At 44.4% G+C, this 14,786-nt stretch overlaps 1 protein-coding gene across 1 annotated transcript in view; it reads left to right on the top strand.

Annotated features, from left to right (window-relative positions):
• The first annotated feature begins 210 nt into the window (after nucleotides 1–210).
• Nucleotides 211–14,786, top strand: part of LOC147668332 (uncharacterized) — a 196,036-nt gene continuing 181,460 nt past the window's right edge. Inside the window, exons 1-2 of the mRNA XM_086948592.1 lie at nucleotides 211–455; nucleotides 1,281–1,527. Of these exons, the coding sequence (XP_086804718.1) occupies nucleotides 211–455; nucleotides 1,281–1,527 (492 nt within the window). The remainder of the gene's footprint in view (nucleotides 456–1,280; nucleotides 1,528–14,786) is intronic.

The following is a 14,786-nucleotide window of genomic DNA, read 5'->3' as shown; positions in this document are numbered from 1 at the left end:
CTCATGCGATGCCTGAATTGCTTGCTGTAATATTTGTGCATGTGGCAATGGTCATGTACTTTTAGAATATGTGAAATGGACTGGCGGTGACGGGTTCTAGCTTTTGTGACGTCTTACCTCCAGGGAGCACGAGGGCTTCCCCGGGGTCTCGCAGAACCTACGCGCGAGCCCTTTAGAAAGAGAAGAAATCCGAAGGGTATATTTTAAGAGATGGGACCTGTTGCGTTCCTCTCCGGGGGTCACGTGGTACGGCAGAAGGCGGAGGCTCGCGCTGCTGTCAATGCCATTGCTCAGCGGGAAGAGGTCTGCGCTCAGCATCAGCTGTGCACATCCCCGGCCTGCTGCATAACAACCCCCGGCCGAAGGGCAGCCCAGCGCCAGCACAGGACAGGGTGCACGGCCTGCTCCCTTCCAGGGCGTCCCTCGGCAGAGCAGCAGGCAGCATCAAGGCGCCGGTGAGTGGGCGGAGTGTGGCAGCCTGTGCCGTCATGTCTTGTTTATTTCTTCTTCCTGGGGCAGCGCGTGCGTGTGTGAGAGACGTCTGCATCCTCCGAGTGATGGTGCACTTGCCGCTTTCTGCTTCCTGTGTGCGCGTGAAATAAGGGGACACGCGCCGCCTTTCATCATTCCTCTACTTCCCGGGCTGCAAAGTGGATGAGCCCTCTTGATCTCCCATGCCAATGTTCTCCCCGGCAGGCCCTCTCTTTGTTTCTCTGACTCTAGTTTTGAAACAAAGTAATCGTATTTTGTAAAGTCAGAATAAATTCCTGCAAGATTGGTTATTTGTATCCAGTTCTTGTGTAAAGATAACTTTCGAAGCAACATTTTCTGAAAAGGCTTTTTATCGAGTAAGTAACATTTGAAGCGAGGGTTACATAAAAGCGTGGTTACAGTGGTTGCAAAAAGAAAAATCCTTTACAATGCGCCACTCGCAGTCGCCCCCCCACCTCCCACCTCGTGCTTTTGTTTCTGTCACTGTGTGTCTCTCCGCCCCAGTTTCCAAGCGTGGTGTGTGTTTCATTCATTCATTCTCAAAGTGATGCCTTTGATTTACACACATTTTGTTAATGTCTGTAAAGAACTGCACATAGGCAGATGGCTGTGTTTTTTTTATTTATTTTTTTATATATATATAGTGTAGGAGAAACGTAGACTTTTAAACAAAATATTTCGTGCGTTTTTCTTGTGCATGGGCTGCTGTTGTTTTCATGGATTGTTAGCAGTCCTCAGAAAGTCCAGTAATGATTGTTACTGTGTGACTTAACTCTCTCCTTTCCCAGATTTGGAACATTGCCTCCTCTTTATTCTTCAGCCATGATGGCCTCTTGCAGCAGAGCTGCCAGCAAAATGCTGGAGATGCTGCAAAGACGTCCACGGGTCCCTCCGCTTGCATCCCCCGGCGGCAGGACCACCTGGCAGGCGGTGAGGGTCTGCCACGCGGCGGGGGGCGGCCAGACACACACAGCCAAGAACCAAGCCATCAAGAAGAGGGGCTATGACATCACCAGGAACCCCTTCTTCAACAAGGTAAGCACCCACCATAACGTCATCTTTTCATGACTGCAAAAACCTCTTAAATGGGTATCATTGTGCATGCAGTAACCTAGCAACCACTTTCTTTGTGCTACGGAAAGAGCTCCAGAAATAGTCCTCTTTTTGGGGACCTTCTCTTGTGTTCCTACACCAATTTATCTAATCTACAAACTGTGTTAAAATGTGTCCATTCTCAGAATGGCATATTTTTTTTCCCAGAGCCCTCCTCAAATGAGTCCTGGGCCCCCACCGCTGCCTAAGATGTGAGATGCCCCCCTGTTCATTTCCCCCATACTTACATTGGGGTTGCCAATTAGTCGCAAGAGCAGAACCACATTATCAATAAAGCTAGAATTGCCCTCCAGACTTATAGGATCTCAGGTTTATGGGATTATTTTAACTAGGGACATGAATGCACATACACCTAATCACCCGTAGGAACACCGCCCATCATAGCCAAACCGATCACCAGGCCTGCAAAATCCAGACAGCGCCAGTATGACATAGCACATAGCCCATCACTGCCTGCAGTCCTTTAACTGAGAATTTGGGCACATGATTTCCACACCCGAGTTAAGCATCAGCGTCTGGTCATTTCTTGGCAAATAACTTAATTGTAGCCACTGTAAGGGCAAGCAGCCACTCCAGGCCCTGCTTCTTCAAAAAGTGCTCCCAGTCTTTTGTTTGCTTATCAATAGTTATCTTTCACAGTTGTATCATGCTCTAGCCACAATTCATGTTTATTTGTGTCAATTCTTCGTGTTTCATTGATGTACTTGGCATTGACATGAGACATTTTCTGTGTCGGCAAATTGAGCAATAGAATGTTATTTTAAAAGTTTGCTTCGCCTGTATTTCTAGCAATGCATCGGCTTCTAATTGGAATCAAAGCAATTTGCCTGTTTCTGTCTGCAATGTCTTCCTTTGAGCAACTGACTTTGAAATTAAAGTGCTTATCCTGGAAACTGCCTTCTTTGAGGCTGTAACTACAGCAGTAGCTTCAGGCTTGGGTACTTTAGCACAGTTCGTGATTATATTTTAATGTTATCTTTTTAATCAAGTACGAATGATAAGGTCTCACTACATTCTGGCTTAAGTAGCCCCTATTCTCCATACTTTGCAGACGACAATCTTTCCATCCTTCTCTGTGAGATTACATGCAATTCTTCTGTAGCAACTCTTTTTGGCCCAGATGAAACAATCTGCCTGTTGATCTTACACAGGGCCACATCAGGTAGAGAAATGCATACCCTCGCTGTAGGGCACCTCAAGGAAGGTGTGAACACTTTCATTAGGCATAACCGTCTTCTGCCAGGCAGTATCCTAAACGAACAAACGAAACGAAAAGTTGATGGTGGTGAGCGTATAAGAAGGGCCTCTTCGATTGAGTGTCTGCAACAAATGACATTGTTCTTATTTACCAACAATTTAGAGTAATTAGACCCTGGAGGTATTACAGCTTCAACAGGCCCCACTGGTGTTTGAGGAATATTGAAACACTGGATGTACAGTGAAATAATATGTGCGTCGACTAAAGCCGATGATCCATTTTTGTATACTTCACTTTTCCCAACTTCTCATTCCTCACTCCGTAAGGTCTGATGGATTGGTCTTGATCTTAAGGGGCATCGAGTTTGGATTCTCTATGAATATGACCCCACACTATCCGTGCCCTTCACTGTCTCCATCTCAGGTTTTTGTTAAAGTTCTCCATGGCTGTGGGGATTGTTTGCCTGCAATGGTCTTGTCGCCCACACTCCCTCCTAGAATTATAAGCAATTTCTGAGATGCTGAATATTCTGATGTGAGATTTATTTCCCCATAGTGTGTGTTTCTTGCTGTGTTATTTGCTTTTAATCCATTAATGTTCCCTCTCATTACCCAGAATAATGTTAATTTTCATTGACGGTAGCAACTTTATCATGGGTATTGTATAATCCTTTCTTATATGATGTAGTTTTGTTTAGTTGTTATATAGTCCCAACTCCGTTTATTTGAGTCTAAATCCTTTCATGCTTAAATGGGAGGTTAATGTGGTAATCACCAGCATACTACGAAGGCTTCATGAATCCAGGGCTTTTGTCAAACCTTGTGAAGATACAAAGGTGGATGGGCCGAGTTCCTGTTCGACATAGATCCCAAAGCGGAGTGGTGGCTACCTTCTGATGTGTGCGGGATCTGCTATTACATATATCGGAATTATGAGTTTTGTGATAAACAGCCTTTTCGAAATAAATATCAGCATGCCAGACCTGCCAATATTCATCAGGGGTAAAACACGTTATTCCCCCTTTTGAGCAGGAAAACATGCAATAGGTGACAATTATCTAGCTCGATAAATTATGAACAACTGATGTCTTTATTCAGTGGAATATTTACCACACCAAGCACCGGGCGACTTGTAGTGAGGGCCCAAATATTCAATGCAAATAAAGGCTTCCACCTTGCCCCCCCGGCAAGCTAACCCTCCACATATGAAGTCAACATTCCATATAGCAATGATGCAGCAGAGCAAGAACCACAAGAATGCTGCTGTGGAAGGGAATGCACCCAGTAATAACATTAGCTTTGTTTGTACCCAGTGCTTCATCCTGCAATGTGTGTCCTTTTTAAGAGCTGCTCCCCAAATAACCAGGGTCCTATTCACTGAACATTTCAGGTTTCCAAGGGAAAGATCCATGTGCAAAACTTATCTGCAGTTGGAGAGTACACAGCGAGGGATAATCCAGCAGGTAGCCGGGACTTCCGCTATCTTAGATTAAGTTATGGGGTGAAATAAAGAGTTCCCAGGGAATGGTGCAGTGGAGACCAGGGGGAATGACGGGAACATCCACAGTGTTCATGAAGGTCTATAAATATAGGGGTTTCTCTAAATTAAAAATGTGTAAAAAGATGGCCTAGTGCAAATTCACATTTCTAATAATTATAACCCTGGAGATGTTCTAGAGAAGTGTGACTAGTAGCAATGTAAGGGTGCTTGAAGAAATACGATTTTTATAGTTTGACAATGTTAGTTCCTGGGATTATTTAAATACCATGATAAAGGTAAACATATACAAATTGTTGATGTTGCTTAAATGTACTCACTATTTTTAAAATTACGCCCACATTGATACACATTTAACTAACCCAAAGCAAGATGGCCAAGTTGTGCTTCGGTATTTGATTTTGGAAATCTGTCAGTCTTGCACCTAAAACCCAACGCTATACACACACCCAGGACTCTGCTTTCATACAGTGATGCTGAAAAGCATCAGAAACAGGCCCAACTTTGTGAACCAATAAGATGGCTGAAACGGAGAGCCACCTGTACGAGTGCCGCAGGCTTGGTTAGTTGTTTGTTCATATGGTCATCATAGTCCATATTGGAGGCCCTTGCTTTCAGCTAACATTTTGATGAATTCTGTCACAATCATATTCTTTGATTTTTTTAAAAAAAAAATTAAGTAAACTTTATACATGAGTACGCATGGACTGAGCATATTATTGAAAGATTTGGATGTTCCACTTATCTATATTTGCTCTTCTGTTATGACTAGTTCATAATCGTTGTCTTGTTTGTTTCGCGCACTACCCAAAATAGCTCCTAGTTGCACATATTTGGTGCCTAATAACTCCTACCTATAAGGAATGGTTACAAATAGCAGAAAAATAAATTTAATTTTCTATCGGGCCACCTACTTGCATATTTGCTTCATGGCAAGGAGTTGATGTGATGCTGTGGTTCAGTTGCTGACGTAAAAAACCTTTTAGATTTAATGTATTTATTTTTTCTAAATACTTATTTTATCAAGATACGCCTATTATGCTTTGTATGCATTTAAGGGTCTGAAGAAAAAAGTTCATTAACTATAGAACTGGTTTTCTTGCCAAACATTGTTCTCCAATCGCTCCTAGAACTATTTTATTTTTCTGTGCAGTTTCCCATGTTTTATGGAACTTCTCCTCTTTCCCATACGTTTATGGTACCTTTCCAATACCAAACATTTCCCCATCTCTTCTAACCAATTGATACCCAGGCCAGGTCTCCATCCAATGTCTCATTTGACCCAATAGTGTAATAGTAGACCAATCGCTTATCGATACTTAACTCTATTCCCTCATGTGCTTAAATTGGAGAGTGTTGGAGCTGCTTAGATATGACTCTGCCTGTTCTGGGGGTGACTGCATGCTTTTTTTGTGGTGAATGAGGCTGCATCAGTGTGAGTTTGCCTTGCAGATCCATTCTCTCTTGCACTGCGGGTGGAGTACGCCAGGTTGAATATTATACTGTCGAGCCGGAAGCCCTGACTTGGCAAGTACTGGAAGCCAGCATTTATTACACCTTTGATTCAGCTGAACTTGCATCTGAATCCGTATCTGTGAAGCGGAACCAATGCTGAAAGGGAAGCCTCTAGTTCAAAACCTAATATCGCTTTCCTTCCCATAAAATCTAATCAGCAGGGTTGTAATACACATCTTTTACAGTTTTGGTCAAAGGTTGAGCAGGTAGATTGCATTCTTGCATTTTCATATCTATTTTATGTGGGGTGTCCGTGCAATTAATGGCAACCTTGAACGCATTGTTGAGCAACGTGGATCAACGCCAATACTATGAAAACCAGATGTGGTGTGCAGTTGTAGTTCAAGAGCAAAGTCTCGAGTCTCTTTCTGAAGTCTGCCAGCAAGGGGGCTGTACAGAGCTGGAGGGGAAGGCCGTTCCAGGTATTGGCAGCGATTAGTCACACTAGGATACGGCAATACAAATCTATATGGATAAAATGGCTGAGTCTATCTTGTCAGCCCCTGTAGTGTGCTGGAGTTATAATACACCAAGTTGGCATTTGAGATGGTCTCTGAGCACAGTTGTGGGGGTGTCTGTGCACTACTGGGGTGAGGGGGGCCATACATGTCACTCAATGACTAGTCGCACTGTGGAAACCATGTCTGCATTTTTTGTTTGTGCCTCTGTGAAGGCAAGGTTGCAAAAAATGATTTATGAAGAAGCTAGGCAAAGATAGAATGATACAACAATAAAAGTGCTTGAAGGGTTGGATCATTATCCCAGGATTCAGGGTGGTGCATAGTCTAGCTGAGACCAAGAAATGCGGTTGTGTATGTTAAGTAGCTTTGCCCCTTCTCTCCACCTAAAGTGATGATGCAGGTGACTGTATAGAGCAGCGCAAACCTGAAATCCAGGCACAGAAATACTGTTGTCCCATTGAAGCCGGTCAGTGTTGTGGTGTAGTTCACTCTTATTGCCTCTTAAGACTGTTGCAGAGGGAGCTTTGGTTTGTGTTGTACTGTGAGTGGGAAGGTAAGGTGTACGTTATAGGCTTGCTCTGAATGGTGGTTCACCGTTGAAAGCTCTCTGCACTGTATGTCCACAGTTAGCCTGGCTGTGGCATTGGACGGCATTCTTTATTAAACCGGTTAAGTCATTTGTAAAGACAAGGGGCGGGACTGGAAAGTTGGAAACCCAAAGCAGCCCAGGCAATTTTTTTGGTTTGGACCATCCCCTGCAGAGGGAGCGGACTGGGGTCTACAATTGTGAAGCACTGCTGCTTTTGTTACTGGGGGCCGATATTGCAGCCCTCCTACAAAACCAGTCCCCACACTTCCAGCCTCCTGGGGAAATGCCTGATGCCCGCTATGGCCAGTCCTGCCCTGCAGAGGCATGCTGGTCTGTTTAATAAACTAGTAAGTGTGCTCTTGTTCAAATCAAAGATCCTAACTTGTTTCTGCTGCAGAAACCAGTTTCTAGTACATAGTAAGTTATTGCTTCTGTGCATAGTTTGCATACTAATGAAAAGAATGATTGTGTAATTTGTTTTTTAAATTCTTCATTTGTGGTAAGTAGGACACTTGTACTAGAAATGCCATGTCATTCAGAAGCACAAATGTGACACATAGCTAAACTGGCAGAAAATATGGATAACATAATACAGATTGAGCGACTGATGTCTTACAATGTTGCTGATATTGATGGATAGGTAGTACAAGTAGACATTCCGACAAGTACGATGGTGAAGTGCATTACAACACCATTTTAAAACTTGTTTCTTTTCAACTTTTTTTATTAACAAGCTCGAGAGACCATGCCATATATTAGCACTTGCCACAAGTACATCAGGTAACAAATACAGAGAACTGGAGACAACACATTCAAAAACACAATTTTAAAACTTGTTGTGGTATATATTCTTTTTTAAGAGGATTGCTCTGGAGCAATATCCTGGGAAAAGCTACAAAAATGTTAACCCTTACATCAAAGGTATGCCGTTGTAATCCATCTTGAAACCTTCCTTTCCTTTTCCACTCACTTCTGTGTTGCAGTTGTTGCCCATGTGATGCTGCATGGCACTTCCCTCACAATAGTCAAAAGCACGAATGGCATGGAAGGCAGGGGAGTGGAGGCACAGGTTTGCAAGGTCATGATAAATGGCTTCACGTCATTCACTGGTAACACCAAACCAAAATGAGAATTCTGTAGACTCTCTTTTCCACCCAGGGGCCTTTATCCTGGAAAATAGATCTACACAAAGACTCTGCCTGTGGTCAGACACTGAAAAAAAGGAAAGTAAAAAAAAAAAAGTGACCTCACTGAGGTGACCTTTTTTTTCAGAATGCCAATGACATTCATTGTTGCAAGAGATGCTATTCCTTGTTCTAAGTCACTAGTGCCCCTCCAGGGCTGGATCCACACCAGATCCTTAAAATAACCACTGACTAGTTATAATTATTTTATTTACATTTATCTTACATCGATACCTAAAATTCTGTCAGTAATCTGTTCTTCTCGGGCTTACGTTGGACACACACGTTGTTAATTGAGCACAAGTTAATAAAAAATAAAAAGGTGATTCAATTCCTGACTGCTGTGACTTGGATATCGCTAAACAATTGCATTACAGCTGGAAGCAGCCAGCTGTCTTAAAACTGTATTCGTCTTTACACTCCACTGATGAGATGGACCACAGCAGATCCCCTTTGGACCAGGATGGTGGATCAACATGATCTGGATGTGGGGATGACTGATATTCAGTTGTGGAAAGTGCACAAGCTGACTGGGCCCACTTCAGTAAGTGAACGTTCGTTGTGATACCAGAATATGATTTTCAGTATATGGTTTCACATTATTTCCAAAAATATCTACTCCTTGGGCAGTGGCGGCTGGTGACATTTGAAAGTGGTAGGCGTAAAATTATGGGCATCAGTGACAGGGACAATGACTGGTTTTTGGGAGTGTGAATTTGCGACTGAAAAGTACCTGATGCTAACACCACGTGCCTCTGTGCTCCATGAATCCGTCACAATGAAGGTTGTAGAGCATACTTCTCTGTGAGTCTTCTAGAGGAGCTCTCATTACTGCCTTGTTTCACTCTCTCTCCGGCACAGTGGGATGATAACAAATAATTACCGGCACAAGTAGCATTAGGCAGCTAGCTTTCTGTTTGTGATCTGCAGTTTCCTACCTATACACAGAATTGTCAACTCACCCAATGTCATTATAACAACCACTTTACATGCAAATGCATCCACGTACTGAAACTTATAGAATAGGCTGATATTTATAAAGGAGAAGTGAAAGTCCAAGCATCTGAAATTCTGTAGGTTAATCGCTCGGATTATCTATAGGTGCTAAAGCACATACAGCAACTATTGTAGTTCCGTGAGTTTGTGGGTCTGGTTCAGTGGTACTGAACCCGTTCAATAAAGGTCGTCGGAAATAGACGATTTTGGTGTCAGCAGACCGCAAATGGCGAGTGTAGCGTGTACGAGTGTTTTCGCATGAATCGATCTATGAGAACACTACGTATTCGGGGATTCCGTTTGAACCTTCGGGTTCCATTTTGTGTACGGCAGCCATTTTGTATGGTTGCCCTCACATCGGCCGATGACTGCGACCGAACGAATCCTTTTATGCCTTAGCTGACTTCTGAATGACCTGGCCGAACTGACTCCTTGCCCGAGGCTGACCTCGCTGAGCCAGTTCCTTGTTAAGCAGCTGGTCAGATAAAGATTAAAGGGTAGGATGTGCCCGAGTTTATAGTACACTGCTCCCACCTTTCTATCTTGCTTCCAATCTGTTTCTGTTCCTTCCTTTACAACATAATCACTGATTTGGGTTGAGGGTTTTATGATGGGTTTGTCCGGCCTGACTGAGCAGGATAATAGAATGTGCTTGGTCATTTCTGGTGGGCCGGACAACGGAAAGTGGGATTGTCGTCATACGCTACTTTTAAATTGTCACACTGTCATTGGTCAGTTTGATGAACCCAATGCTAATTTTGAATGTTGCCTGAGGCTTGATTTTTGGCATAAAAGACCATGCTTCGCTCATTGAATTTGTGCAGTCTCTAGCGAACCACCCGTGTGTGCTTCGTAGATCTCTGTTCCTGGTTGCAGCCAATAAACTTTGGTCTTTGACGTCATCAAGAAGTATCCCGTGTCTGTTTGCCAAGGCAGGGGAACTCTAAGGCATCGGGCGTTCTCCCTGAGGCCGCTGGGTCCTAAAACCCGGTCCTTCAGTATGTACATTTGGTAGCCATTGGATTTTGGGGCTGGTAGGAGTAGGCTATGGATCGGGCACATGGCTCTCTGGAGCACAACTCGGAGTTCAATAAAACACTTGACTTGCGTACATCCTGTCAGTGGGGAACCTTTTATTCTTTAGAATCAGGAAACTTGACCAGACGTAGCGAGGCGTACACTTCGACAACAGAGCAAGTAACACGCTGAACTACAGAGGCTTTTCTTCTCTGCGTCCACCACCAGTTCCTTGACCCCTTCACTGCGGCGGCTATTCCGCCGCAGTGCTAAGGGGCGGCGGCCGCATGCTGGTGACGGAACCGCTCCGTCACCAGCGTCGGTGGCGCTGTGCTTATGACGGAGCGGTTCCGTCATCAGCAGGCAAGGGGTTAAAGACATTCTTACCTATCCCCAGTCTTCACATGTGCCACCAATTCCCATAGCAGTGCATGGATCCTTGGGGTGGCAGCGATAACATTAAAGAACAGCAGCGTGCAAGCATGCTCCCTTCCTGGCCTGTGTGCAGCAGCACTGGATCAAACACTATTGAAAACTATCAAAATATTAAAGTTTAATAACGAAATATAACTCTGGCATATGTGTGCACGCCCATGGTGTCATGTGTGTACATGCATGCATTTGTGATTTGTGTGGTGCCATGTAGGCATACGTGACCATTTGCATATTCTATTATCCTCCCCATTTGCAAAGCGCAGAGATGCCATTGCAGTGGCCACGTTGCGCTAGAATATGTGTTCTTGGCGTGAGCGATCGTTTTTTCTCCGTGACAATCTGACAGACTGGATTCACGTTCCAAAAATAATATTCATACCTGAAGTGATGACGTGGCATCCCGTCATTTTTAAAGTTTTAATCCCATAAAGTCCGACATCATTTACAGTTGTGCTAGGCAGGCCAAAGTGTTGGGAAGCATCACCCAATATTAAGAGCTACGATGACCAGAATGCTCTAGTCTAGTGTTTGAGCCTAAGGCTTGCTTGCATTAGAGGCCGGGGCACACGTCCCACGCTACAGAGGGGCCAACGAAAGAGAAGGGGCAATTAAAGTCAAGACTAGCCCTGAAAGTTGTTAAATTTGATTTAAAGGAGTGTTCTTCTAATATTATGTGTCTAGGGTGGGGACCGGCTTTGGGGCCATAATTTGGACTGATCCCAACTTGTAGGAAAAAGACGCAAAGGGTTGGTCAAATACCACAGTTTACTTAAGAACTTAACATTTGCATATATTACAATGTCACATAATAAATGCATAGAGCTTGTAACTATCACCGTCTGAGAGCGCTCGCGCTCCGCACTGCAGACAGGCCAGACTCGCTGACCGAGGCTCTCCCTGACTTGCTACTGTGCATACAGTCACGGCCGGCATTATGGGCGGGTGGGTACAGGGGGTGGTGGAAACTGGGTTGTCGCGCTGTAGAGGGGATGGGGGGGGGGAGGCATTATAAATAATAAAAGTAAAACTTACCTTCCTGTTCCGAGACTCCAGACTCCCCGCCGGCCGCAATTCTGATTTTGAATTCCTGCAGGGCACGTCACGTACACGTCATCAGGAAGGCTGCAGGCAGCCTCCCTTCCCTCACCACAGCGCAGCGCTGTGATTGGTCCGGCCGCTGCCTCACCCGTGTCATTTTCTCTCTGTATGCTGCAGCATACAGAGAGAACAGGGCGAGTGGGCAGTGTTACTCGAGGGAAGGGGGGAGTGGCTTGGCCACTGTTGTTAATACTGTCTGTTTGGGCGGCCTCAGGCTGCCCAAACAGACAGTATTAACAACAGTGGACAAGCCACTCCCCCTGCCCTCGAGTAACACCGCCCACTCTCTCAACCAGGAACTTCTGCTTTCTCGCCATGCGAGAAGGCAGAAACAAATGGTAGTTATTACGGTAATAACTACCATTTGTTTCTGCCTTCTCGCACGGCAAGAAAGCAGGGGGGCGGCGCCCAAACGCTCCCATAGAGGAGCCGCCACTGTCCTTGGGATATATATATATATATATATATATATATATATATAATATCTCTCTCTCCACATTATCTTTCTTCATCCACAAGCCCCATCCCAAATCTTCCCTTTGTTCTGGTTGTTATTTGGACCTCAGTTGGAAAAGCTAGTGCCCTGTTGAATGTGCTGCTTTGGTTTGAGGGGAGTACTGGGTGTATTATTTTAGTGTTTCCTCTGTCACGTCATACAGACAAGGTTTCGGACAATGACATGTCTACTACTCTGGCCCACAATCTTTGTCGGCCTTCTGGAGGAATTGTTTTTTTTCATAAACTACCCAAATCTGTGAGATTCGCATGCAAGGAAATGAAGGAAGTTAAATGCAGATTAAGAAGCTAAAAATGTCTCATGAAATGGAGACTAAAGTAATGGGTTTTCTAGTTCTGCTTAGGTCTTCAGACAAAACATGATGCAGCATATGCAGAAAATCCCCTCAGTCTAAGCTGAGTCATCTTTTCAAAAGCTACATGGGTTTTGTCCCTCCTCCAAAACCTACCAAGGGCTGCATACCTTCCTAATTGTTGTAACAAATGCAGGTCTGACCCTCCCCTCTGTGGACTTGAAGCTCACACCATGAAACGAATCCTGTTGAACTAACAGTAGTTAGTCGCTTCTGAGTGATTGATGTGAGCGGATATCCAAATTACATAGATCTCGTCTTGTTTCAGAGAAATGACTGACTTGACTCGACTCTAACATTATTTCATTGTTTCTCTATTTTATTTGATCTTTTCTAACATTTCTGGCTCCATTCAGATGCCAAGTACACCGCTGTAGATGTGTTTAAAACATGAAGAACACCCCAACATTGTGTAGTTAATGGGTAGTGCTATTTGTGGTTTCATATCACAAATAATACCTGATATACAGTTGAGCAGGAGCAGAAAATCCTCCAATTTCTGGTGAACGGGCTACAATGAGTGCTGGTCCACTGTGCGGTACGCCAGTCGAACTGTACTCGGCTGAGGGTAAATCAAAGGTGGAGAAGGTTGGAAGCGTCCAGTTAGTGCACACCAGGTTGGGGCATCGGGTAGGGCTTCGGTGGGCAAGGAGTTATCAGCAAAGCCTTGGGGATAAGAGCCGAGCATGATCTCTCAGACATGGGTATCTTAAATGGATAGCCTTGGAGTACAAGTTCCAAGGCCGGACTGTCTGCCAAGGCATCGGGCATTTCACTGGGAAGATGGAATGTCAGGCGGCTGGTATGGTTAGTGGGGGCCGGTTTTGTGCAGTGCAGCAGTTTTAAAAGCACTGCAAAGTTCCTGGTATAGTCAGCAGTTTTCGGGCAACAATAAAAGTGGGAAGATAACTCTGGTGATTAATGTACCTGCTGGAGGGAAATGGTAGTTCTGACTCTGCTAAAGTAGCGCAGAGCTGCAAATTAAGTTTACCATGCATGTCAAAGGACAATATTTTATGTGTACAGCTCAGTGGGTTACTGCTTTTGTCACAGCGATCTTTTGTTACTGTGCAGTCCATAAGTTACAATCGTAATCTAGCACAGCGAGCAATGAACTGCCATCAAATAGCTGCATGGTACATGTTAGAATGTTTGCGTTTTTTTCCCAATCTTTCTTTATCCTGATGTTTCTAAAGGTTTGCTTGGGTAGAAAGAAATTCTTATTAATAAAGTCAACCCTAACCACCGTGTAATGTTCTGAATCCTGAGTTTGTGCTTCTCCAGACCAAGTGCACTTATATAATGCTAGCCAGTATGGATGAGGTGAATCCTACACCTCGTAGTCCCCTTTGCCTTATTAAACACTTTCTATACACTGATTTACACATTTATTATTTACTATGCTTTAAAAGCTAATACAGTTGAATATATTATGACAAATGTGTTGTAGAATGCACAGTTATTCCCCTTCTTGGGGAGAACCCTTTGTAGTGGTCAGGCTTGCCTGCTGCCCTTGCATTGCACCGTACAGTGGCCGGTCTCACAACACTTGCCAACGCTGCTTTGGCTTCCAAGTCTGGCTCTGACCAGTTGCTACCCCAAGCTTTCTAATTGTTCTCCCTGGCACCTCCCTTGTGACTTCTCATCTCGGGGATCATGCAGAGAATGCATGAAGACATAACATTTAAACAGAGCTGGAGGAACTCTGTTTACTTTCTGCTGTTTTCACTCCTTGTACTTTCCCTAATCAAATGTAATGAGGAAGGAGACAGTAGCAGAGCTGGGGGTTGGGCAGACCTTGGGATGTTGGTAGTGTAAGGGTGAGTGAAGTCTCCTCTCTACCCTGGCATTTCCACGAATCCGCATCCATGCAGGCTGACATGGAGAAGCAAGAGAATGTAGCAAGGAAGGCTGTTGGCAAGTATGTGCTCACTGGAACACAGATGTATTTGCTTAACCGAGAGAGGTACCGCAAGCCTCTCAAACGAGGAGCAGAGCTGTGAAGAACACAGTGCCTCGTCACATGAGCCAGACCCAGTGCTTAATTTTAGCTGGTGGTTTCCGGTGCTCTGTAACAGCTCCTAATTGGCAGCACCGGCACTTATGACCGTCTACCACATGGCAGGCTGTTTGTCTGATTTAGAGTGAACACAACAACACAACAACAGTTGTTTACTACTTCAATATATGTTAAAAAATGACTGTTACCTGCCGCTCTTGCTAATCTTATAGCTTTGGGGGCTTGGAATAGTCTGAATAGCATTGCTCGTAGGAATGTGACGATTAGTAGCTGGTTCGCTACTGTCATGGCAGCGGCAGCAG

This window comes from Lissotriton vulgaris, unplaced genomic scaffold (assembly GCF_964263255.1).
Source record: "Lissotriton vulgaris unplaced genomic scaffold, aLisVul1.2 SCAFFOLD_2808, whole genome shotgun sequence".
NCBI lineage: Eukaryota > Metazoa > Chordata > Amphibia > Caudata > Salamandridae > Lissotriton > Lissotriton vulgaris.
The sequence above is the reverse complement of the archived record's forward strand: the minus strand, read 5'-3'. Positions and strand labels throughout refer to the sequence as shown.